At 50.8% G+C, this 26,510-nt stretch overlaps 1 protein-coding gene across 19 annotated transcripts in view; it reads right to left on the reverse strand.

Moving 5' to 3' along the window:
- The window catches only part of EPB41L1 (erythrocyte membrane protein band 4.1 like 1), a 128,581-nt gene that overhangs the window by 35,795 nt on the left and 66,276 nt on the right, over positions 1–26,510 (reverse strand). For 13 of the 19 annotated variants that reach the window (XR_002125418.1, XM_019655260.1, XM_019655258.1 and 10 more), the window contains 12 exons: positions 22,265–22,485; positions 21,133–21,297; positions 18,182–18,286; positions 17,560–17,602; positions 14,250–14,325; positions 11,160–11,378; positions 8,111–8,198; positions 7,406–7,558; positions 6,094–6,191; positions 5,635–5,810; positions 2,832–2,980; positions 1,963–1,998 (listed from right to left, as the gene is read on the reverse strand). Coding sequence is in view for 18 of the 19 variants with exons in the window: in XM_019655260.1 (XP_019510805.1) it covers positions 1,963–1,998; positions 2,832–2,980; positions 5,635–5,810; positions 6,094–6,191; positions 7,406–7,558; positions 8,111–8,198; positions 11,160–11,378; positions 14,250–14,325; positions 17,560–17,602; positions 18,182–18,286; positions 21,133–21,297; positions 22,265–22,471 (1,515 nt within the window). In the remaining variant the exon portion in view is untranslated. Of the gene's footprint in view, positions 1–1,962; positions 1,999–2,831; positions 2,981–5,634; positions 5,811–6,093; positions 6,192–7,405; positions 7,559–8,110; positions 8,199–11,159; positions 11,379–14,249; positions 14,326–17,559; positions 17,603–18,181; positions 18,287–21,132; positions 21,298–22,264; positions 22,486–26,510 lie in introns of those variants that run through there. The other 6 variants (XM_019655265.1, XM_019655274.1, XM_019655271.1 and 3 more) reach the window with 3 other exon arrangements.

Genomic DNA, 26,510 nt, shown 5'->3' on the forward strand with positions numbered 1-26,510 from the left:
TTTCTACCTGTGGCCGAGACCTGGACCACGGTGCTTAGCAGGATGCCCAGTCTAGGCCCCTCCTAGCGCAATGTGTACAGTTGCTCAGGCTCTTTGGGGCCCTTCTAAGGCTAGGGACATCCAGAAAAAATGTGCCCTGCTCCCACGGCAGGGACCAGGGGCCAGGAAAAGATTGTGTTCAGAATTCTCTACTTTTAGCTACTATCTTTCCCAACTACCCAACAACTTCCAGATACCTTGTGGGTACCAACTCCTCAATAGCAGACAGGTAGGGTGAGAAACAGCCAGGTAGAGAAAGTAGGATGCTGTGGGATGGTCAGGAGGATGAGGAGAATTAGAGACCAGAAGGAAGACAGGTCAAGTGCCAAGGCTGGGCACGAGAACTGGGCCAGGTGTAGTTGGAGTCATAGGTGTGTTCCCCATTAAACGGCCAGGTTTGAGCTCTGGCCAGTGCAGCCTGACAGAGTAATTTGCCCCAAGGTCAAGTGAAGTCCAGCCTTTGCACAGGAGACAGCAGCAATCTGCCCAAGCTGCCTATCTGCCTACTTCTGGGTCAGGGTAGGTAGGCTGGCAGCCCAAGGACTTATCTGCAAGGCTGTTTGAGGATTCATGTCAACTCAATGCATGGCAAGAAACAGACAATCTCAGCTTATTATAAAGTCAGATTTGGTGATTCTAGAAGAACTACCTGGAAGGTAAGCTTGCCCTTGGTCAAACTAGACCCTTCCCCTGGGCTCATCTTTGGCATCCAGGGGGATCCACTATGATAGACTCCCAGGTGACCTCAGGAAGGAAACTAATGCTACTGAGGCTTCCACTTTCCCTCCAAATATCTGTCTGTACCTCCAGCTTCCCTTCCTGAGCTGAGCTGAGCAATCAAATCTGATAGAGTTTGCATGGAGGGGTGGGTTTGGGCTGCAATGGACCCAAGATGTGGCTTGTGACCTTCCATCTGCACCTGCCACTCTGGCTCTGTGGGCATGTCGTGTTCCCAAAGGCTAGAGGGAGCAATGAAACCCGGAGAGCCTTGAAGGTCCTTGGGGAAACTAGTCCCAATGCCTTGCCATGCAGAAGAGGGCTGGAACCTAGGGGACTGCCCCCAAATCCTCACGGAATCAGTGGCAGAACTGGGGCTGAAATCCCAGACCACGGCACTCCAAGCCTTCTTACACCCCAGCCTCTGGCCCTTTCCCTCAGGCCCAAGAATAAATCCACTTCTCTCACAGTGAAGGTTCAAATGGAGACTCGGAGACTGTGTGAAAGGGAAGGAGAAGTGGATAACACAGGAGGAATGAGATGAGAGATGCAACAAGAGGAAGAGGAAGGGGAAAGGGGAGTGGAGGAAAAGAGCGGAGGCTTTCCTGACAGAGCTGGAGAAGTGGCAGGCCCCGCCCAGGGGGCGGTGCAACGAAGTCTGAGAAGATGCAGATGTGCTCCAAGGCCCCTCCCTTTCATTGTCCCCCACCCCCCCCCACACACACACACATCTGGCTGCCAACAGATACAAAAAGAAGCCTAGGATGAGGACTCAGGGGACACAGATGAGGTGGAGGTATGACCACACAGTGGTGTGGGGAGGAGATGAGTCAAAGGAAGGGTTTGGGGGTGGCAGAGGTAAGCTCAATGAAAGCACAGAATGGCCTGGAATTACTGGGGAACCCAAGTGGGATGGTCAGCAGGAATGGAGTTGCAAGCACGGGTGGTCTAGAGAGGCAGGATGTGAGCTAGGTAGAGAGAGGGAGGGGGAAGCAGTGCTGGGGATGGAGTCTGAGCAGGGAGCTGGAGAAGTGAGCTTAACAAGGCGGGCATGGGGGCAGGGCAAAAGGAGTGGGATGGCAGCGGGAGGATGGCCAGGGAGCAGAGATGGTACCAGGATGTGAGCCTGGGACCTGCTGTGGGATGGTGACACATGAGCTGGGGATTTGAATGGCTGGGTAGGTAGGGACATGTCCCATGCAGTACCTCCTGCTTGTGTCTCGGCGTGGTTTCTTGCTCCGGCTGGCAGACGTGAAAGGAGGGAAAGGAACCAGCAGGGTAAGTAGAGCCAATAGGTTAGAGACACCGCGACCGGCCCGGTCCAGCAGGCAGCCCAGAGCGTTCTCACCCAAGCAGCAGAGGCCAGGGGAGCTGGGTGGGCCACCCAGGGGGCAGTGAGTAATCAGAAGGTGTGGGGCATAAAGCAAGGAGCTGGGCCCCGGAGGCGGGAAGGGGGTGGGCAGACTGGAGGCAAAGCGAGCAGGCACACTCAGCAGATGGGCATGAGGGTTCTGGGTTTTCCTAAGGACGTGTGTGTTCAGGGGCCTGCGCCCCCGAGTGGGACTGTATGATGGAAACACACTATACCCGTGTGTGCACAGGCCCATGTATGCATGCGTTTGTTTGCATGTTTCGGTGCACAACCCTAGGGGTGGGGAGGATACATCTGTAAGTGAACATGTGGGTCTGAGGCCGTGCGTGCCTGGGTGAGTGTATGCACAAGTATGTGGGAAATGGGCCAGGCAGCAGAAGGGGACACACCTGTCAGGGCCTGCAGATCCAAGTCATAGCCAAAGGGGCAAATTAGGAATAGGGAAGAGGAGGCCAGAGGCCCCTAGGGGACAGAGTGCCCATCTGGGAAAGCACAGCCAAAGAAGGAAAGGGTGTAGGGTAGGCAACATGCCCTCCACCATCGCAGGCACGTCCAGGTATTGAGCATAGCCCAAGGGCAAGGACCTGTGCATGGTACACCCCACAGCACGGGTTCTGGGGCCACCTGAAGGTCAAGGCTGACTAGACACAGCATCAGCCTCCTGAGCCCCAGACCACAGGGTATGAGAAAGCCAGGCTCCTACCTTTAGCTCCTTGATCTTGGTGGGGGTCCTGACCTCTCCCTCCTCGGCCTCTGACCGCCGCCCCCCAGACTCGCCATCATCCTCTCGCTTGTCACCATCAGGTCCTGCGTCGTGATTCTCACTGACCGAGGCTGGGCGGGAGAACTCTGCTAAATTTGACAGAAACAGCCAGCAGCCGTGTGAGACATCTCCCAGGTGCATGGACGGGGAGCCAGCCTTGCCACGTGCTCACCCCCAACATGTTAGGGATAAGATGCCAATGCCCAGAGGAGTGCAGCAGCCTTCCCCAGGTCAATGGCACTGTCTCCCAGCCCCAGGCCTCCTTCTGATTTCTATAGCACTAGACCCCAGGTTCAGATCTCAAATCCATCTCTTCTTGGCTGTGTGACCTTGTATAAGTTATACAACCTCTCTGGGCCTCAGTTTTCTCACCTATAAATAGTACCTACTTCAGACAGCTGAGGGGAGGAACAAATAAGCTAACGTGTGTAAGCAGAAGAGCGCTGGCACAGAGTGAGCCAAGTCAATCAATGTTGGCCCACAAATGTTGATTTCCTTGTTGTGGCATGTGTGGCAGGATACTCACTTAACCACTATTTAGCAATACACAGATATGGTAAGATAAGCGTTTACTAGTGAAAGCTCAAGTCCTGAGGTTTGCAAATGACTTAACTTCTTGATAATTTAGGGAAAATTCAAGGGGACCCTTGCAATAACATCTTTCTCACTTGCTGGCATCCCAAAGTATTTTTCTGAATAGGAGGAAAGGATTGGAATTACAGGCTTTCTACCAGGCACTGGGCACAACCCAGGCTATGCCCAAGAACTGTGTCTTGGGGGGCGGGGGGGGGGGGGGGGAATGGCTGGAAAACACTGAATTAAAATGACCAGAGCACAGATTGCCCTTGAGATTGGCCTAAATCTAAAAAGAGAGAATAATTATCCTTTCTGCTCAGATATATTCACTGTGCAAAGCGCCCATTCACGCCCATTATTTCATTTGAGCCATACGATGCTCTGTGTTGATGGCTAGAATGGGAATTATTATCCTCATTTTACAGAGGATAAATTGAGACTCAGACCTTCCAGTGAATCAGGCTGGGGACCCAGGCCCACTGGCTTAGAATCCGGGCTTCCAGTCCCCTCACGATGAGCCTCACCAACTCTGGGCTCATCTTTGCTGCCCCGCACAACCTGGGTTTCATTTAGCCCCTGGCACAGTAATGGAAGCTGCAGGGGAGGAGAAGAACAGTACAGGCCCTCCTTTCCCTTCGCATAAATCTTAGCCCTCAGCTCTGTGCCCACTCGAGGAAAATCAGGAGCTTCTTCAAGCCCCAAGTGGACCCTTGCAAAACTGCATATCCTTCAGACATGGCCAGGGAGTCCTGGGACAGGTCTCACCTTTGTGCTGCAGGAAAAGTATCAGGCCAGACTCTTTCTGATTGCCTGGAAAACTCCTGTCCTTCCAAACCCTGTCCAGTCTCCACCCTCTCTTCTCTGCAAAGCCCTTTCTGCCCTTCCTGGACAGAATTAATCCCTCTCTCCTCAAGGCTGCTCTGTATTCTGCACGTACTTCTCCCATTGCTCGAATCACATTGAATGCTTATAAAACTAATCTGTGAGCTCCTTACAGGAAAGGGCCATACATTCTAACAGTGAGAAAATATTTGTTAAGCAGAACTAACTTGCCTAGAGGTCTGCCCCAATGTGTTCTGGGAGTAGCCACTGTTCCCCCCACTCACGTCCCCATCCTACCTTTAAGCCACCCTCTACAAACTTAAAAGCAATACTACTTTATTATTGGGTATAATTTATTAAGGTCCCCCTGTGTACCAGGAATTGTTTGGGGTGTTGCAGAGGCATTATTTCGCTTCGTTATACCCATAACACAGCGAAGTAGGTATTCTTTATTCTGTAGAAGAGGACATAGGCACAGGGGAATTACGTTGCTTAAGGCCTCCCATCTATTCATTCAGCTATTTATGGAGTTCTTCCTGTGTCAGCTGAGCAGCTGGTGAGTGTCAAGTCTGAGATTTGAAATCGGATCTGGCGAACTCTGAATCTCTGCAGTGCCCCACGTGGCTTCGGAGCCCCTCCTACAAATTCCAGTGTGCGTATTCCGGGGAGAATCCTGGGCCCTGAGGAGTGCCAATGGAGTAGGTCCGGGCCAGGGCCTGGGAACCTTCTTCATGTTTAACAAGCTCCCAGGTGATTCTGACGCAGGTGGTCTACGGGCCACATTTTGAGAAGCCCTGGTCTGCTTGATAAAGGACAAGGTAGGACCAGTTCTCATTGAGGCTCAGGACACCTGTCAGCCCAACAGGAATGAGGGCAGTGGAGAGGGCCACGTGGTTAGATGGTAATCAGTTCAATGGAACCAAAAGAATGACCAGAAATAACCCCTCCACTTCTGGTCAGGTAAGGCGCCACCAGCTCCACATTACAGCCATAGTTCACCATTGTCCTGGTATGATAATCTGCGGCTCACTAAGCATCTTGGGCTGGGGGGTCCAGAAAACTACATGGCTGAACCTGGGACCCCAAAAGGCTATGACTCAGGAAAGTCTCAGGAAGATCAGAGAGTGGCAGTGTCACAGTGTCACAGCAGGAGTGATGCCATAGGTTCGGGCAAACCCACCAAGAGCTGCCCAGTTGCAGCAGCGCTCTCGGTCCACCATGCCTGGTGCAAATCAACCTGCGATGTGTCTACCAACTTCACCGCTCATTCTGCAGAACCTGGCATGCCCCCCGCCAACCTCCCTCTGAACACGACTCTTCCCCCCACCTCCAATTTGGGGCATACCTCCATCAAGGCTGCGGGACATGGTGTACCGTTTGCTGGAGGAACGCTCAAAGAAGGGTGCAGGCCGGTCGATGAGGGCGCTGGCCTGGCGGGTCTGTGCCTGGGTCCGCCCACTATACCGGAACTTGGAGCCCATCACCAGGAAGCCCTTAGGTGGGGGCTCGGGGGACACCAGCCTGCAGTGGAGGAATGGAGGTGAAGGGAGGTGGGGATCAGGCCTGCACTGCCAGGCCCAAGGCTGGACCCCAGCTGGCCTTTCATTCCATTGCCCCATCAGCTAGGACAACTCTAAGTTGTCCAGGAGGAGAGAGACTTGGGGAAATACGAGGGGGCCCTTTCCTAGGGTCCCTACAAGCTCCTCCACCTGCTCTCCCCCATCATGAAATACAGACTTCATCTACACATATGCTCATGGCCTCTGTCTCATCCCCGGTTCCGCCACCCAAGGGTCAGGCTCACCGGAAGAACGTGTGGTGCTCGATGCAGACCTTCCACAGTCTCTTGGCCGACCGGTGGTTTGGGAGCTTAAAGCCAATTGTGCTCTCAAACTGTTCATACTGCAAAACCAAGGAGGGTGGGTTAGAAGCAAGACCTGGGCCTCCTCTCATCACCAATCCATCCTTTCTTCCTTTCTGCACCCCCTTCTCAGGCATACGCGACTCTGGTCTGTTCATTTATTCATTCATTTATTATTATTATTTAAAAAAATCATCTTGGATACTGACAAGGTTACAAAGGGAATGAACAGAGATGTGTGATGTGACAGAGAATACCTGTGTAAGTGCAGGGGTAGGGTACCATTGGGTTGTCGGAAAAGTCATGACGTATTTTTCCTATGTTTTTCGTTGCGAAAATGCGTCATGACTTTTCCAACAACCCAATATTTTAGAAAAGGTGATCAGGGAATGCCCTCTAACTAGGTGATCTTTGAGCAGACATCTGAAGGATGGGGAGGAAGCCAGCTATCTGAGAAGGTGGGGAAGAGAATTCCAGGTAGAGCGAAGATCAAAAGCAAAGGGCTCAGATTGGGAAAGAGCTTGTTTTTTCAAGGATTTTAGAGAAAACCAAAGGGGCAGGGGGCAGTCGAGCAGAGATGTGTGGGAGAGGCAGGCAGCCACAGACAGCATTTAGACTTGAGGCCACAAGCTAAAGAGAGCTCTCAGAAGGTTTAAGCAAGGAGTGGGAGTGAGGGTGGGTTTGGCATGATCTGATGGAAGGGACTTTTAAACTCTCTTTAGCAGCGATGAGGAAAAGGACCTGGAGTGACAATGGGAGCAGGGACACCAGTGAGAAAGACATTGTAGAGCTGTAGATAAGAGATGGTGGCTGTTGGTGGCTGGGGCTGTCCGTGGAAAGGGAAGAAGCAGATGGATTCTCATTTATTCTGGAGGTAGAACCAAGTGGACCTTTCGGTGGGTGAGATGTGGAGGTAGGACGGATACACGTTTGCATGTGTGTGTCTATGTGTATCTTAGAATGAGTACGGACGGGAGTATTACATGTAAGCAAATACATGGACGTGTATTCATTGATCCATGTAACCTGAATATATGTGGTTATTTTGTGTGCTTGTGTGTGTGCGCGTGCGCGCGTGCGCATGTGTGCAGGCACATACCTAAGGTGTCAAGTCTATGGACAGAACCCCAGCAGAAAAGGGATCTCTCCCTTCCCACCCCATATACCCTGGGTAGGTAAATACTCAGGCCCAGGTGCCAGGGTCCTCTCTGTTCTAGTGAATTCCAGTGAGGGGAGGGGTTCCCAAGGCACTCACCTCCCCGGGACGGATCTTAATGTAAAAGTTACTCCTCTTGTAGGAGATCTTGAGAATCTTGGGCCAGGCGAAGCGGTTGATTCTCAGCCGGTCCCGGTAGATGAGCAGGCCATTGGCACAGACTCCTAACATGATGTCAATGCCCTCAGAGTCCTGCATGAGAAGGCACCATGGAACAGCAGCCTGCCACCCACCCCCAAAATCTCTCCCTGGGCGCTGCCTATAAATGAGCCCTCAGGAGCAGGGGGACTTCCAGCCTCCATGCTAGAGTCCCACTGACAAATCCCTCACACAGTCCTTCAGTCATTCACTCTTTCATTTTGTCATTTATTCATCCACTCACGTGTTCTATCATTCTCTCTGTTAAGCACTTATTCACCCAGCAAACATTTAATGGCAGGTATTCGGTGCTAGCCACATGCTACATGCTAGGGATATGGAAATACATTAAGGCCTTGTCTTTCCCTCATGATGCTCCCAATCTAGTGGTGGCGCCAACCGGTTCATAAATAAATATAATACAAGGAGAAAACGATCAAAATCATGATAAAGGGTTCGGGAACTTCAAGGAATGAAAAATGAAATGAGAAAAGGCTTCAGGTTGGCAGGAACATGGGGTCTGCCTCACCAAGCCCTCCAGAAAGACCTGGTAGTTCATCAGGGGCACCTCCCAGATGCTAGGGGGACCCTGGCCCCCAGTGGTACCTTGGCATGGTGCAGATCTACTCCATACATGGAAAGCTTCTTGGCGTTCTCTAGGAAGTGGATTTCTGCTTCTCCTGGGGTCATGCCCCTAAGGGAAAGAAAGTGATCACAGGTGGCTGTCGGAAAAGCCCGGGCCTGCGTTCTGCTGCCTGGAGGTGGCCACAATCAGAACCTGTGATTCTGGGAAGGCGGAAGCGGGAGTGGGCGTATAGCTAGGCCTCACCCAGCCCCTGCCCTCTGCTCTCAGTGCAGGATGGTGCGCCCCAGGCCCCACTTCAGTTCACCCAAGCCCCGTCTCCCGCCAAAGCTCCAGTCCAATCTTGTTTCCTCCAGGAAACATTCATGCGCTGAGCTGGGAGTCAGGGTGTTTTGCCTCATTCTGCCACCGAGTTAAGTGTGAGCCATAAATTCTGCTTCTCCATCGCTGTGAGGGCCTTGTGGAAGACTTTGTTCATTATAACCACCCAGGGGCACCTAAATTAACCACCCGCATAAGATATTTATCTCAGAATGTTGTATCAGAAACCACTTAAGCTCCCCTGAGGAGCAGGTGCACATTCTCCTTTCTGAAAAGAAGAGTTATGTAATCCAAGTTCCTTCTTTGCTTTGGCTGCCAGGAAACCATACATTTTACACTTAGTCACAGCTAACACTTATTGAGCACTACGTGTGGTTACTGTTCCAAGCACTTTACATCTCTCAACTCACTGAATTCTCAAAACTATTCTATAAGGGTATTATGATTATCCCCATTTTACAGAGGAGGAAGCTGTGGCACAGAGAGGTCGAATAACTTGCCTAAGGATACACAGCTTCTGAATAGGAATGTCAGGATTTGAATCCAGACAATGCGGCTCCAGAGCTTTTCTTCCCAACCACTGCACTTCCATCTGTCTCATATCCTCTGAGCCTCAGTGTCCTCTGTTCTGTCCACCTCAGTGAGTTTCTATGTGGGACATCTGGATACTATCTGTCAATGTGCTCTAAAGTCACAAGAGCTGTCAAAGCTAAAGGGGTGGCCAGTAGCATTTCTCCAGCCCATATTGTTCTGAACTTCTTTCTCTGACTTACAAGCATTCCTCGGAGATACTGCAGAGCCTGTTCCAGGCCACTGCAATGAAACAAACATCATGCTAAAGCGAGTCCCACACGTTTTTTGGTTTCCCAGGGCATATAAAAGTTATGTTTACCCTATATTGTAGTCTATTAAGTGTGAAATAGCATTATATCTAAAAAAAAAAAAACAACGCACATAACTGAATTAAAAATATCTTATTGCTGGGATGACCGGTTAGCTCAGTTGGTTAAAGCATGGTTCTGATAACACCAATGTTGCTGGTTCGATCCCCACATGGGCCACTGTGAGCTGCGCCCTCCCTAAAAGAGTCAACTATGCCACTGTAGTATGAAAGCAATGTGTAACCAATGACCATGGCTGTTCCCTGACAAAAATTTTTTTTTAATTAAAAAAAAATTTTTTTAATTTATGTTTATACTATACTGTAGTCTATTAAGTGTGAAATAGCATTATATAAAAAAATGTACATTACTTAATTAAAAATATCGTATTGCTAAAACACGCTAACCCTCATCTGAGCCTTCAGCAAGTCATAATCTCTTTCCTGGTGGAGAGTCTTACCTTCAATTTATGAAAATTGCAGTATCTGTGAAGTGCAATAAAACGAGGTATGCCTGTATTCTGACTCTTGCAAATCCCTAACACATCTGACCACCTACAACAGGGAAGACAAAGAGATGGCAGGCAGGTCCTCACTCCCTATTCCTGAGCCAGGCAGACGCTGCTAACCATTTGTACAGTTTCAGCATCCTAACAACACAATCCAACAGCAGCCACTGCTAACCAATCAGAGTTGGTGTGCGAGTCTCAGAGAGACACATCTGCCAACCTGACCTAGCATTCCATCATACCCCATGTGGGCTTTCTTCTCCACATATGTGATCCCTCCACATCTGGCCCTGGGCTTCCTCTCCTGATGCAGCCCCCAGGACACAAACTTCCTCACTCCCTCCCTCCTCATTAGCAATGAGATAACATCACGATACCCCTCCCATGTGCACAGCACTTTACAGTTTATAATGCACTTTCACATCGTTTACCATGTTGGGTTCCCATAACAACTCCAGGCTTGGAGCCCAAAGCACTTCCAGCTTGAAAAGACCCTAGAGAACATTTAGTTCCAGCGGTGCCCCCAGGGGGTGGTACCACCCTCAGTGTGGGCAATTGGAAATGGGGGAGGGGCATTTTGGTTGTTACAGTGGCTGAGGGGGCTGTTGTGGGCATTTAATGCCTAGGGTCTGGGGAGGCCAAACATCCTACACAATGAATTCTCCAGCCCCAAATACCAACAGTTGAGAAACACTGATGATTGAGGTCGTTACATGTGCCAGTGAAAAATGGGGCTGATAGGTTAAATAGCCAGCCCACAACCACACATCTAGTTATCGTCTAACTCCTAGAACAAGGTGCTTTCCTCTGCACAATCATCTATTCAACCCCTGAAATCACACACAGCAACAATAATAGTCGACATGCGGTGTGTCTTTACTGTGTGCCATTCAGTCCTCCCAAGAGGACTGGCTTTATTAGCCCCCACATTGAACAGATGAGGAAACTAACGCGTAGGGAAGTGAAATGAACTGTCCAAGGTCCCCTAGTTAAAAAGTGACAGAGCTAGAAGGTGAACCCAGGCAGCCAGCCTTAGAGAGAGAGCTTTTAAGTGTTATGCCATGATCGAGACATCAGGACACGGACACACGATAGTTGCTATTACCTCCAGATGGAAGATCAAGAGACTGATTCTCAGAGGCCAAGGATGGGGAATTATCACACTCATATAGGAGCTTAAAACCTGAGGTCCCAAGAGGTCACATAAGGTCACACAGATAGTCACGGTCATTCCCATTTGATGAGATGATCTGCCCTCAGATCTGCACCTCAAATTAGCAGCAGAGCCAGGTGGGGTGCTTACAGGAGAGCGTCTGGGGGCCTAGTGGGGAAGGTTCTAGGAGCCAGGAAAGGCCCTCTCACCTGTATGTCTTATGCAGCTCCATGATCCTCTCCTCCAGCTCACGGGTCTGGTTAGGGGCGAAGCGGAGCTCACTGACATAGTTGCCCACATGCTCCTCAGCGTCATAGTCGCCCAGCTCAGCCTGCACAGCGTAGGAGCCCAGCAGGGCATGCGTGACGAAGGAGCAGGGAAGGCGGCCCGTGATGATGTCCGCCCGCAGCTGCAGGCACAGGTAGTATCTGGAGATAGGGGAGAGTGGGCATGGGCTCAGGGCCCCCTCCCTCCCTAGATGCCCGCAAGCACAGCTGTCCACCGATCCATCAGAACCAAGCTGACTGACCCTCAGCTCAGGGGGAAGGAACGATCCTCCGTACCGGCATTTCGCATGTCGATCATTTGGGTGTGTCTGACGAGATGGTTTTGCACCATTTCACACGACTTTAAGCATTTTTGTTCATTTCTAAGTTTGAGGGATGTTTCCTACTGTGGGAGTATTTTCAATCTCTAACTCATTTTCAAGCCAAACAGGATGACTTTGGCCTTTTTTTTTTTTTTTTAGTGTCATGTATTTTTGTTTATACAATTAATGCATGTCTTATTGTGGAAAAGATGTAAACTTTAGAGGTGACTCCAAACTTCCTCTTGACATCTGTTCTCAGTCCTAATCCCCTCCTTCAGAGGTCATCTCTGTTATCGGTGGTGTTTTAGGCCTTTTTCCTTCATGGACATGTAGAAATGCATGTGGCTTTGATTCATGGGTGTTTTCAACATGGACATGGCCTCAAATGCTACATCTGACTTATAGCTAGCTCTCTCACACCCAACTCAAGGCCTTAGAGCCCCTTCCCTGAGCATGAGACTTGACTCATTCATTTTAACTTCTGTACAGCACGTCCACAGCCCAGACGGACCCATTGCCAATGTTTTCTCAACACTTTTTATTTTGCTTCTAGCTCTAAGTGAATTCTCTAAAAATAAATTGGTTTAAAAGAAACATTTTCAGCCACCAGGCCATGATTTTTTATAACTTTTATGCATGCTTGGATGATTTTACAATTTTTAGAACCATTTAAAACCATTTTTTATTGCTTTTTCGGTTACAGTGTATTTAAAAAAAAAAAAAAAAAGTTTGGTCCATTCTCCGCCAGCAATGACTCCTTGCCCATTTTGCTATGTTTCGCCATTTTTTTTTCCATTGCCTGTTTCTTTCTAAGTGTCTTTTACTTAATATAAGTTTTGCTGCTCATGACATTATTTTACAGTCTGAGCTAAAGCTCTGGCAGAAAGTATGTGCAGCCCCAGTGTGTGCTCAGGGTGAAGGAAGAATCAGCAGCTAACTCAAACATCACACACACCAAATGTGAACCTACGGGCATTTTGTTCAAGTCAAAAAATTCGAAAATCACTGCCAAACAATCTAACCAATATTTCATTTCAATCAATTTGTCATTTTGATCAGTTTACTTCGGGCCTGAGTATTTTTGGCTAAATCACCCCACCCCCTGGGGTCATCCATGCTGGTCATCCAAGCAAACTTCCCTCCTGGGGACCCTGGAAGCCCAGTTCCTAGGGACTGGCACAAAGAGGCACCAGTGGGCGAGGCCAGAGGGATGAGGGATGAGCTGGTTTAAAGCTCTCAGCCCTCTTGGGAATGGAGTTCCGACTGCAGCTGAATCTTGGCCCCACGCCCACCTCAGGGCTAATGAGGCCCATCTATTCCAGAGACAGCTGTCTTATCTCCCAAGGCCAAAGTCAGTATCTTGACCTTGGACCGTTGCCTGGCAAACAGAATTAAGGAGGGACCCAGTGGGAGAGAGAGGCTGGTTCAGTAGCCCCTCACCTGCTGTAGGAATAACTCTAAGCCCACATCTTATTGTTGATGGGAGTGTAGGTCCCAGAGCATGGATGACACAACCCCAGGATATCATGAAGTGGGACTGTCTCTTTGGAAGGGGCTCTATCTGTTCTGGTTTGCAGAGGCAGGATGAGCCCCACAGAAGCTCTCATCCTGAAGGATGCTTTGCACCCCCTTCCAATCTTCCAGTCACGTTATCTAATGGCCCTGAGGCACAATGAGACTGCATGTACAATCCACGTGCACCCCAGCAGCCAGGCTTGCCTCCATGGGGGGGAAAAGGGGAGGGTGTTTCATGCCTATTTGACCCCCACATGCCTGACAAGTAAGTGCACAGAACAGCACACAGGACCAAATTCCCTTATGCAAAGCCATCTGCACTCTATTCTCTCCTTATTCCAGAGGTCCAAGGAACACATCGGATCTTCAGATGGGTCTGGCTGGTCCCACCCAGAGATGACCCACACCACGTTTTTCAAAAAGTTTTAATTAGTTGCCAACATTTAAAAATTGTAATTTTTATGGGCCAGCTGAGTGGCTCAGTTGGTTAAGAGCGCGAGCTCTGAGCAACAGGGTCACCAGTTCGATTCCCACATGGGCCAGTGAGCTGCGCCTGAGCTAAGCTGCCCTGAGCTGCCGACGGGCAGCCAGATGGCTCAGTGGTTAGAGCATGTGCTCTTAGCAACAAGGTTTCCAGTTCGATTTCCGCATGGGATGGTGGGCTATGCTCACCGTAATTAAGATTGAACATGGCACCTTGAGCTGAGTGGCCATGAGCTGCTGTCGGGCGGCCGGATGGTGACTGGACTTGGGAGCTGAGCTTGCTGCGCCCTCCACAACTAAGACTGAAGGACAACAGCTTGGCTGCCCCCCTTCCCCAACTCCCCAACACTGTTCCCCTTCCCCAATTCCCCAATATAATCTTTATAAATAAATAAATACTGTAATTTTTACTCTCAAATCTCTAGCTTCACTTCAAAAATCGGGCCCACATGGCCATGATTGCCTGAGCTGATGGCATCTGTCCTCTTGATTCACATTGGTCTCTATTGTTCCCTGTAACCCCTCCCACTCAGAAGTCAGGGGCCAGCTGCCACTGACCGCCGCGTTCGCGTCACTGTCTCTTGCACTGAGTCACTTCCTTTGTTGATGCTGTCTGCCTGGACCTGGTAGGCACCTGAGTTTGCACCTGCCATCATACACCACCCCATGTCTCCCACGGCCCACCACCTGCCCCTCCCGCCACAGCCCTCACCTCGTTATGTCTTCTGTCAGCTGAGCAGGGTCAGGGGGGTAGAACTTGACTGTGAAGGCAAAATTCCAGGGGCTGCCTGAGAGAAGAAGATGGGGGGAAGATCAGAGAGGGCCCCATCACCCCAGGTGGTGGCCCAAAGGAACCATCCCATCAGCAATTTTCAAAATCTTCTCCTATCTATAATCTCAGGACAATCCAATCAGGGAATCTGGGACATTATTCCCACTTGACAGGTGAGAAGACTGAGGCTCGGGTTACGACTTGTGAATAGGGTAGAAAGAAAGAACACCAACGGTGCATGCCAGCCAGGCACACCGTTAATTACTTCACAGACATTGCTGCATTAGACATCGCAGCAATCCTGTGAGTAAATCCTATGAGTGTCCCCGTTTTGCAAATGAGGACACTGAGGCCCAGAAGTAAAGTGACCAGCCCAAAGTCACCTCGCTAGGAAGTGGCGATGCTGGGGTTCAGACCCAGGTCACCCAGCTCCAGAGCCCTTGCTCCCTCCTCTACACCAAAGTCTATGCCACAGGACATTAATGGGAAGAAAAGAAGTCTAGAAAGTATATTAAACAGGTTTCCTAATGTCAGGCTTCTCAGAGCCCTCACTTTGCCATTGTAAACTGTACCTCTCTAAAGGGGACATGCATTCAAGAGTTTCCAAAACTTATTTGACCTGCTGTATCCATTTTTTATAAGGCAGATTAATGCTCCCCAAAACACATTTTGGAAAACACTGCCCTATACCATTTTAACTCCATCTCAGATGGCAGGCTTGGATTATAAACAAGACCGGAAAGGCAACTATGATGGATTAAAAGTAACAAAGGACATATCACAGGGATGAATGCTAACCTCCACTTGTAGATATGACAAATTAATGGTATATATATTGAAAGTAGAGAGAATTAAAGGCTGAGGTTTTAGCTGGAAATACGATCTGCAAGTCAAGGGAAGAAATGACCACTTAAGAAAGGGAGAAAAGTTGGTGGGGGGTGGGAGATGGGGAGGGAAAGAGGGCGGGAGGGAAGGAGGGAGAGAGAGAGAGAGAGGTGTTGATGAAAGGCTACAATCCAGAATAATGGGTGGACCACCTCTGGGACACTTCGGGCTCCATGCTCTAAAAAGGCCCCTGACAAAGTGAAAAAGCAAGGCCCATCCAGGGCTGGGAAGCAGTCATGAAAGGCTGGAGGCCATGCTGTCACTACTACGCTTGTCCCTGTGGTCGTCACCATCTTCACCATAGAGCTGTGATGTCTCCAACACTTACTAAGCACTGGGCACTTGGTTTGCTAAGAATGTTATGTGCGTGTATAGGAATTTAATCTTCATAATGACCCTGAGGTTGACTTTCCTTCACACAGATGAAGATTTTGAGAGGTTAAGTCACTCTCCCAGGGTCACTCAGCTAGTCAGTGGTAGAAAACAGAGGTCTAACCTCTGGTCATCTGATCTCAGAACACAGGCTCCTGACCACAGTTGAGGCCTTGGAAAAAGCAGCCTCAAGGGGGAACAATCCCTCTCTCGGAAATAATAATAATAATAATAATAATAATAATGGTAATAATAATGGTAATAATAATAATAACAATACATACTGGATGCTACTTGTGCAGGTACCATTTCAGGTGTTGTACACATAATAACTCATTTAATCCTTACAACCACCCTAAAGGTAAGTACTGTGATTACTCCCACTTTATAGATGAGGAGACTGAGGCACAGAGCAGTTAAATAACACAAGAAGTAGCTAGCGATGGACTCAGGAATCAAATCCAGGCAGTCTGGCCTCTTTGTCTCTCCTTTTAACCATCACTCCAGGCTGCCTCAGGGAAGCACCTGCTATGCGCCAGGTATTGTCCACCCATGCGGCATTTGTCACCCCCACCTTGTAAGGCAGGAATCATCAATCCACTTGACAAGAAGCAGGAGCCCAGAGAGGTGGAGGAATTGCCCCCAGTGCCCTAGGTGATGGGCACAGAGAAATCTACCCAACAAGACACAAGAACTTGTGGCGGTGCCACCTTCAGAAGGCCGGGGGGCCTGTCTCAAAGAAATAAAGGGGGTCAAACATTGGTCCATGGGGTTCCCAATAAACAGAATTGGAACAAAAGGGTGAAAGTCACAGGGGTAGGGACAGAGACGGTAGCCCCACTGAAGGAGGCAGTCCTGTTCTTTCATGACTTGAGGGGACTGACTCCCTGCCCTGGGGAGAGAGCTGACACTCCATGGTTCTGCCAGCTGCTTCTCTTTTCCAAGCTCCCGGTCCTTTGCAAACACTGCACACTGTATGTGTTCTGATTCTTTCAAGCATGAGGGCCAGGCCTCCCAGGCAGGCTGGGGCTCCTAGGGACAGCCTGAAGCCCGGGCCTTGGACCCTGTCGGCTCCAGAGGAGCGTGCTCCATCTGTGTGCCTGCCTCTTTGTCTCCAACTGACAGGAAGAATTCCTCGAGCCCCCTCCTGCAGAGTCAGCTGGCATCCCTGGGCCCAGCTGCCTGCTGTCATGGCAACAGGCTTGCTATAGCTTTTGAGCCCAGGGACCAGAGAGTCCAAGCAAGGGAGAGGGCTGTTTAGGCTTCGGGTCTCCACTTATTGCATGGCCCCTGGTTGAGGCCACCGACCTCCCCCTTCTGCCATTTAAAGGCTGCCCCATCCCTCCCAGCCAGCGTAAAGAACAGGTGGTCAGGCTGCTCACCTGTCTTTACCCCAGGCCTTGAAAAGACTGCAGGATGGGGTTGGGAGACCAGAGCTCAAGACCTGCTCAGCCTGGCTTGTTGACCTTGGGTAAATAACTGCTTCACTCTCTGGGCCTCAGGCATCCATTGTTAAATACAGGAGATGGCCAAAATCAGAAATGGGCCTAACTTTCTCCTGACACGTTCATTCCTGTCAGCTGGAGGAGGCTTTTTAGTGCTGTGTGGGCCAGGATTCCGAGCTGAGTCAATGGTCACCGATCACTGAAGCCTTCACCAGCCCTGGATAGGAGAGTGGTTGTTTTCAGGCCATCAGTTTGCCCCCTCATCTTAGGTGACTGCAGGTCCTTTCCAGTGGTGACATCCTGAAGGCATCTGTGATCCCTCTGCTAACCTGCTGTGTGACTCTGAACAGTCATTTCTCTTATCCCAGGCTCAGGCTCCTCATCTATAAAACAACGCCTGCCTTCCAAAAGGCTCAGACGTGGAGCAAATGAACTCATAGGTCTGAATGCACTTCCCAAAGTAGGAGGGCAGCAGCACAACTTCGGCCCTCGCGCCTGGAGCCCCTGCCCGCCCTCCCACCTCATTCCCAACCACAGCAGCCACTCACTCCGGATCTGCTTCTTGATTTCCTTGGAGGGGTCCAGCCAGTTCTGCAAGAAAAGATAGAGTTCTTTAGATGGAAGAAGGAGAAGAGGGCCCGAATAGGGCTGGGAGAGAGAAACATTCGGACAGCCCCTGGAGAGGAACTCCCTTCCCTGGCTGAACTTTCCAGGCCCTTTTCCTTGAAACAGGGAAGTGAAGGAATGAGGTCTGGATTCACCACAGGGCTTGGGACTCAGGGCCCTGAGGCTGGCCTTGTCCTGAGATCGCATGGTGAACAGGTAATGCAGCTGTGGTGAGGCTGGTAGGAAGGAGAAAACACACCAGAGCCTCCCAAGGGTGGAGCAAGTGCCTTAGTTCCCCCAGGGAGCCAAACCATGGCTCTCCAGATAGCCATCTGGAGATGACTTGCGGGTCCCCAAAAAAGAACTGGGGGAGGGGGGGTGGGGACAGAGAACCGAGGACAAATAGGACTGGCTGAGCCTTGGGGACATGTAAACAGAAGGTGCCTAATGAAGGTCTGAGGACTGATGGAAGCTATGGGATGCCATGAAAACTATGGGGCCTAAGGGAAGAGGTCTCCCCAACAGCAGGTCTCCCCTGCCAGTCCTGCTCCCCAGCCCAGGTACCTTCTGGCTGTCAGCATCACAGAAGGTCAGGCCAAAGTAGTCCTTCTCCAGGAGGTTGAGGTGCTCACAGACCAGGTCAAACAGCACCTGGCCCCGGCCATGTTTCTGAAGAGGAGAGCAAAGCAGCTGTGAGGCCAGAGCATACCTCAGGGTGGGGTGGGGGGAGATATCCCCAGCTCCACCAAGACAACCTGAAAACCCCAAGAGCCTTCCAGTGTCTGGAGAGGATGTCAGCACTCCTGCCACCCACCTGGCTCTGACCCTAACGCCCATGTCATCAACTGCCTTCTTCCAAACTCTGCTGGGGTCCTTCCTAGCCCTTAGACCTGCTTGGGGTGGGGAGGGGGCAGTTGGAGCAGGTGTGTGTGCATTTGTGTTGGGGGGGGGCAGGTGGGGGATGACTGATTTCTCCTTCCTTTATAGCAATTAAGAGAAGAAGGTTAGGGCCGGCTAAGTGGCTCAGTTGGTTAAGAGCGCGAGCTCTGAGCAACAGGGTGGCCGGTTCAATTCCCACATGGGCCAGTGAGCTGCACCCGAGCTGAGCTGCTGCTGAGCTGCCAACAGGTGGTAGGATGGCTCAGCTGGTGACAGCACATGCTCCTAACAACAAGGTTGCTGGTTTGACTCCCACATGGGATGGTGGGCTACGCCCATCTGCAACTAATATTGAACACGGCACCTTGAGCTGAGCAGCTGCGAGCTGCCAACGGGTGGGTGGCTGGATGGTGACTGGACTTGGAGTGGAGCTAGCTGTGCCCTCCACAACTAAGACTGAAGGACAACTTGGCTGTTCCCCTTCCGCAATTTCCCAATCTTTTTTTAAAAATATTTTTATTGGGAAATTGGGGGATGGGAACAACGCTGGGGAATTGGGGGAAGGGGAATAGACAAGTTGCTGTCCTTTTGTTCTTCAGTCTAGTTGTGGAGGACGTTGCTTCACTGACCCAAGTTGGCACCATTATTGTGGTCTTCCTGAGCGAGGCAGATCAGTTGCCGGCTTCTGGTTGGCCGCTCACGCTAGCTCCTGGCTACACATGGTAGCCCATGGCAATCCACTGCAGCAGGGGCTGCAGCCTACGCCGTCGCTGGCGACTCACGGCAGCCCAGCTCCAGGTTGAGCTGTTATTCAGCATCTTAGCTGTGAAGGGCAGTGTGTGTCACTGGCCCTCATATGTGGGATCCGAACCAGGGTCCTCTGGCGTCCCAAGCCAGCTCTTAACCACCGCGCCACTCAGCCGGCCCTCCAATTCCCCAATCTTTAAAGATCTTTAAAAAAGAGAGAGAGAGAGAGAGAAGAAGGCTATCTTGGACCCAAGGAGCAGAAAATGAAAAGTCAAAGCTTTGGGTATGAGAAGAACAGAAGAGCCTCCTGAAAAGCCACATGGTCCCAGGACTCAGAGTCACAGCTGTGACTCATCTTCCCAGCCCTTCCCCTTAACTAAGCCAGGGTGCGATCCAGGGCCGCCCAGCCTGGCGTGCCAGCTCCTACCTGGGCAGCAAGTGAGGTTTTATAGAAGCTCATGGGGCCTACATCAGCCTCAGCTGGAAGCAGCCCTGTTAGAGCCACCTTCTCCCACTCCCATCCAGCCAGGCTTAGTACCTCTCTCAACACCATCTGGGCCTGAGGTTCAGAATGACGAGGCCCAGAACCTGGCTGGATACCCAAACCCATAGGGGTGAAGATGAGCCTCAATACAGGAATCCCAGGGCAGGAGGAGGACAAAGTAGGCACTACTCGAAGAGGAGGGGCCTGCAGAGAGAGGATGAGGTCCCTGCAAGGTCTGGCTAGGTCATGGGGACTCGGACCAGGCCTGGCTGTGGAGAGCAGCTTTGGGAAGTCAAGATTCCTGAGCCTGGAGGGGTTCTTCAGAGGGAGTGGACCTGGCCTCAGCCCAACCCTCTGTGCTATTCCAGGGCAGGCAGACTGGGCACCTTGGGGCCAGTGTGGGCAGTGGAAGAGGCAGAAAAGGTTCCTTTCTTTTGCCCAGAAGTAGGAAGATGTTCATCCTGAAACCCTTCTACAGAAAAAAATAAACATTTAATACAAATAAAATAAAATAAAAGAAAACCAACCCTGCAAAGAAGAGGGACCAAGCCGCCCAGGGCTCAGACGTAAGTCACGTCCCTCAAGACCAGGGCAAGGGGCAGAAAGGGAGGTGGCTCCTGTAACTCTCAGCAGCCAGGCCGCCTTGTGGACTCTTCCATATACATGGGAGATGGCTGGGAATGGTGCCTACGCTGGGAAAAGCTTCAAAAGCAGCGAGTGAGAGTGCAGAATTAGGGTGGGAGTCAGAGCCTATACCGGAAAAGGGAGATGCTAAATGTGGGGCAGAAGGGCTGACCCCAGAGAGGAGGCATCTGCCCTGCCACCTGCTGTGGGACAGGACCATGCCACAGGGTTTCTACACGGCCTGGGTGAGTGCGTCCTTCCAATGGGCTGCCTCCCTATGCCTGAGGGACACCCTTACCATGGAACCTCAAGTGGCCAGTTTATCCTGAAGACCAGAGGAGGTGTCCTGGACAAGGTAGGTTCACAAGGGAGGACCCCTCTCTCCACCCAACAAATACATAAAGATGATTCTAGTTGAAACATCAGTATCTGCTGGGTGAGACTGAAAAGCCCAGTTCCTAGTCACACCGGGCTACAGATCAGCCCTTTGATGGTGGCTCCTTGCCAAGGTACAGCTACCCTGAGAAACCTTTTCCTGGTGCCAGCCTGGTGCCTCGTCTAATTCTATCTGCAATCCTAGCAGGCCTCTCCGGGCCTCGGTGCCACCATCTGTACGAAGAAGAGCTGGTCAGGTCATCTCTCTGGGATGCTGCAGTGGGTCTAGGCCTCCATAAGAATGGACGCTCGCTGGCCTGGCCCAGGCTGAGTGTACACAGAAGCCTGCCCTGGCTCTCGGGCCAGCTGGCCGGGAAGGGCGCATGTGGTATCGGGTGCTTCCTACCTCCACTTCACACTCATACTCAGAGGCATCGAGCAGAGTGACTCGGCAGATGGCACTCTTGTATTTCTTGGCGATCTTCTGGGGCGATTTCTGGGCCTTGCTGGGTGTGGTCCTCTCTGACAGGCCATCGGCCTCCGCATAGTCCTTCTCCTCCATGTCTAGGCTCTGTAGGTCCAACCAGGGAGAGAGTTTTGTTAGTAGGCTTGAAACCATAGCCTTTCGTCTAAATGAGATGCAATAATGAGGCAGCTGGGACTAAGACGAACCCCAAAATGAGAGCCACTGCCCTCCAAGGTCCCCGGGGTGACCAGGGTGTATGGTGGGCATGTGCAGGAGGGGGGCCAGAGCTTCCGTGTGCAATGGGGTGGCTCACATGAGGGGTCCACCGCTTCCTGGCAGGCTCCCACTGCTGTGGGCAGCCTCTGTAGGTGGGGGCATCCCACAAAACCAAACCCAGGTGGCCAGAGCTGTCGGGTCTCCCTAGAATGATGTGTGAGTTATCAGGGCATCCGTCTGCTCCCCTCCTTCTCGGTCTGTCACTAGGTCTAGCGTGAGGCTGGGGACTTATGGACTGATCTCATAAAGAGGAAAGGGAGATCAGAGCCCTGCCCTGTCAACCACTGACAACCTCAATGACCTTGGCCAACTCCCTGCCCTCTCTGGACCTGTCGTGAATGAAGGGAGGTGTGAATTCAATGGCTAGGTGATTCCCCCAAGTCCCTTGTAGCTTCAGGGTGATGAATTTTACTCTGGGGTCACACTGGGCTTGCCAAGCTAGAATGGATAGGCTCAGGGGTCAGGGAAATAAGGTTGAAAGAACATGGGTTTTCAAAATCATATCTAGATTCGACTTCCACCTCCATCACTTTATAGCAATGTGACTTTGGGTAACTCACTTCATCCTGCCGAGCCTCAGTTTCCCCAAGTGTAAAATGGGGAAATTCATAGCTACTGTCTCAAGTTTGGGAGAATTAAATACAAAAACGACCAGAACGCCTCTGGTACAGGGTTCGGCATGTAATGAATGGGTCAGTGATAATTCTTGTTTGCTCCTCTCCTCCCTCCTGAGGACTGGCCATGGAGGACTGGCTGGGCTGGGGTGGGGGGGATGCCCATGCTCTCAGGCACACACCTGTTCTGCAGGCCGAGTGTCCTGATGGGGCGGGTGCTTCTCATTGGAGTTGGCCTCCGGGTGGCCGTGGCCTGCGGGGGTCACAGGGGTGGTCACAGCAGCAGCAGCAGCAGAAGCAGCAGCAGCGGCAGCAGTGGCCTCAGGCTGCTGTGGGGCCTCCTCCTGAGCCTTCTTCACCTCAGAATCAGGGCCTGTCTCTGTTGTCATGGCGCCCAGCACGCCTGCATTGGCATGAAGGAGAACATGTGTGGGGAAAGGGGCAGCGATAGTATGACAGAGCAGAGTGAGAGGGGCAGGAACCACATGCAGAGAGAGACAGATGGAGACAAATGGACAAAGAGCCACAGAGAGAAGGAAGGAGGGAGGGAGGGAGGGAGAGACAGGAAGTAGGGATGGGGAGAGAGTCAGGAGAAGTGAGGGGTTGGTTAGTGGAGGCAGCTGAGGTCACAGGCTCCTCCCTCCCAACCTTGTGTCCATATAGCTCGCTCCTCAGGGACTCTACTCTTTTGTCCCAGGTCTGGAATGTGGACCCTTCCTAGGGATGATGTGAGTCTCTCCGGGGAGCTCCACTCTGCCAAGAGCACAAGAAGACGGTCAGTGACCACCTCCAGGTAGGGCCTCGGCCAGGCTGTCGCTCTAAGCACAGCAGGCCCTGAGCGCCCCACCAGGCTACTGGCACACAGTAGCCCCTCGATAAAGGCTGGATACACTGAACTCAACCAAAAGAGCCCTGGGCTCCAGGCCCTCCCAGCACTGACTTTAGACAAGGCTCTTCATGACCCAAGCCTCAATAATTCCTGCCCCACTGACCTCACACGGATGTTGTCAGGATGGATCCAAAGGGTAAGACAGGAAGACACGCTTAACAAATGCATAGCCCTGACAACGTAAATGCCAGGAAAACTGGGGCTGAGGCGCCAGGTTGGCCATAAATGGGGCAGTCACTTCACCTCTCTTGGACTCATTCAAAAGGCAAGGGGCTTAGAGAAATTATCTCTGGGACAGGCTATTCTTATCGCTGTCCCCTTGGAGCAGGAAATGAGATTTCGGAGAATCAAGGACCTATTGCCCAGCTAGTCTGTGGAATAAGCACACTACAAAGAGAGAAACGGAGAGAGAATGGCACGGTCCCATGTCATTTGTTAAAACAAAACAAAGCAATAACCTGAACAATACATCTCTGTGTTTGTACACATGTAGTGAAGAATCTGAAAGGATACTCACCTACCTGTTAAGAGAGTTTCATAGTTCAGAAGTGGACAAAGGAAAATGAGGGAGTTGCATCGGGTAGGATAAGAAAGGGAATTTCATTTTTTACTTGATACACTTTGGAAGTGCTTGTATAATTTTAAATATACATATATGTTTTTCAACTCACAAGTTGGGTTTTTTCAAGTGGGTGAAAGCACCCATTCTGACCCCAATCAGTGGAATCCTCAAAAAAAAAGTTTGGAACTAAAACCCAGGGAACAGAGAAATGGGCAGGAGCCCTCACCCCGGAGTCTAGAACCTTCCTCCAAATCCATCTGTCACTTACGTAACACCAAATGCTGACTCTGTGCTGGGACATAAATGAGAAAGATCTAGTGTAGACCTTGTAGGCCCCTCTCTGACCCCATCCACTATGGGAGGCCTCTGACGGGCAGACAGACAGACAGACACTGGATCCACCCTGGGGTCCCTCCCTGACCCCAGCCACCATGGGAGGCCTCTGATGGGCAGGCAGACAGACAGTTGGTCCACCCGTCAACACTGCAGCCACCTCCAGGGGCACCTACCTCTGCCCTACACTTCCTGTTTGCTTTTTCAGTTTCTCTCCCTGCAGTCCAAGGGGCACCAGCTGAGCCCAAAGCAAAGAACACTAGACTGAAAGTCAGGGGCAGTGAACACCCCACAAGAGTTCTAGGGCCCTGGACAGATCACAAGCATCTTTAAACCCCACCGAATGGATAATGAGTGGAATGCTTTGTGAGCTGGAGCTCGTAGCACAAATGAGAGGGTTTGTTGTTACCGATGGTGCGAGTAAGGCGTACGGCGAGGAGAAAGGGAAGGCTTTGTCCACGCTGCCTAATCTCCACCCAGAAATGCTTGCCACTCATGTCATCACCCTGGGCTTTACAGGGGTAACTTAAAGCCATAGTTAAATAAAGGCTCTCTGTCGCTTACGTGACACCAAGTGCCTACTCTGTGCCAGGACACAAAGCAACAGGAGCTGCTCCAGGGAAGCTCATGGCCTTGTAAGGTCAAACTGAGACTTGTCCGCCTGGCTCAGGATCTCTTGTTAGCCTGTACTGGAGAATATCGGCCATGATGCTAGATAAGGCCTATAGGGAAAAACCCTTAAAATAAATGCCTACTTAATTTTGCTTAAGGAAAAAAAAAAAAGAACCCACAGACTAATCTGTACGATTTTGCTGTAAGAAGCAGAATCCACATGACCCCCATGGGCCCAGGCAGCCCCGAGGCTCCCGTACATCTACTCCTTCCCTCTGCTTCAGTCTGCTTTCAGCTGGGGTTCTCTGAACCTTCCCCAGGTCTGCGTCTTCTAGCAAATAGCCCCGAGAGCAATCTTAAATAAATACCCCCGTCTTCCGCTGCCCGGGGCTCCACAGAGCCTGCTGACAGTGAAGACCTGGTGGGGGCAGAACCACAGACAAGAGGAGCTAGAAGCTTTTCGAGATAATTCAATCTTCTCTTCTTTTACAGGCGAGGCCCAGAGAGCAAGACTTGAATGACAGTCATTTCCTCAACAGGTTCTCCAGGGCCCCTCCGGCCCACTCTCCTCCCCACCCAACCTTCTGACTCCACAGATCCTCGCTCTGGGTCCATTTTTCCTTCCACTGCATTTGCTGCCTCCAGCAACCCTTAGCAGAATCTCCTCGAAGGAGGAAGCGCTGAGGTCCAAGGAGGTGGTGTAAGCCACCAGTGAGCACCATGGCCAGGGGCTGCTTAGACAAATGATGGCTCATCCACTCCAGAGAGTTAAAAAAGACGATGGGGAAAATCATGGAAAATATCAGAATGAAAAGTCATGATGCACAATAGTTTGTACCGATTGGCCCTATTTTGATACACACACACACACACACACACACACACACAGATACAGAAAACTCAGCAAAGTATTAACTGTGGTTGTTTCCAGACAATGAGAGTACAGATTATTATTTTCTCTTCTTTCTGTTTAACTGTAGTTCTCAGTTTTTCTATTACACTTGGAGGTTTGTTGATTTTCAAAAATTAGAGGTTAGGGGTGACCGGTTAGCTCAGTTGGTTAGAGTGTGGTGCTGATAACACCAAGGTTGCCGGTTTGATCCCCGCATGGGTCACTGTGAGCTGCGCCCTCCCTAAAAGAGTCAACTATGCCATTGTAGCATGAAAGCAATGTGTAACCAACGACCATAGCTGTTCCCCAATTAAAAAAAATTTTTTTTTAAATCAGAGTTTAAAAAATAAAACTTTTCCCAATGTAATGACTTGGTATGACAGGATGAGAAAGAGATAAAGCCTCATTAAATTTTAAAATATATATATATTTTTTTCTAACGAAAAAGAACGATAGTATTACTATATTTTTAAACCTAGGATGAGATCCTTCTTTATTTCACAAGTCCAGGGAGAACGGCATGGCTCTCTCACTATGCCACAGAGAGCGAGCCAAGAACCGGGCTGTGGCTTCTGCTACAGCCAGTCACGTGGGCACAGTTTTGCCCAGGCCCAGGTCAGCACAGGCTGATGGAGCCCGCTGGGCAGCCAGGCTGGCCACCCCCATAGGAAACCCAGATGAAGCATGTGCTGATTCTGTGGAGCTCACTGCAATATGGGAGAATGGTGCGCACCCAGGAAACAGTTACACTGGGCACGATGTGACTTAGATTTGCTAGTACATGTGTCAGCCCCTAGAAGATTCTGGAGACCTGGTGACAGAGACAATGGCTGGGAGTTCTCAAATCAGGGCTTATAAGGTAAGGAGTGAAGTGCAGTCAGGTATTAAAAAAAGGAAACATTTAGACAGGAGATGGCCGGAAGGGCATTTGGGCTGAGTCACCATGTGAGCAAACGTCTAGAGATGGGAATAGGTAGCACTGTGCGGAGGACAGACAGGAGGCCTTGACATCCAGAACAAAAAGCCGATACAGATGAGCTTCCAGCAGCTTGGCAGGAAGGACAGGTTGGTGTCAGGGAGAAGTGAAGGAGCTGAGGGTGGTACAGGAGTCAGAAGTGTGACCAACAAAAAGGGCAAGAC

This window comes from Hipposideros armiger, unplaced genomic scaffold (assembly GCF_001890085.2).
Source record: "Hipposideros armiger isolate ML-2016 unplaced genomic scaffold, ASM189008v1 scaffold_238, whole genome shotgun sequence".
Classification (NCBI taxonomy): domain Eukaryota; kingdom Metazoa; phylum Chordata; class Mammalia; order Chiroptera; family Hipposideridae; genus Hipposideros; species Hipposideros armiger.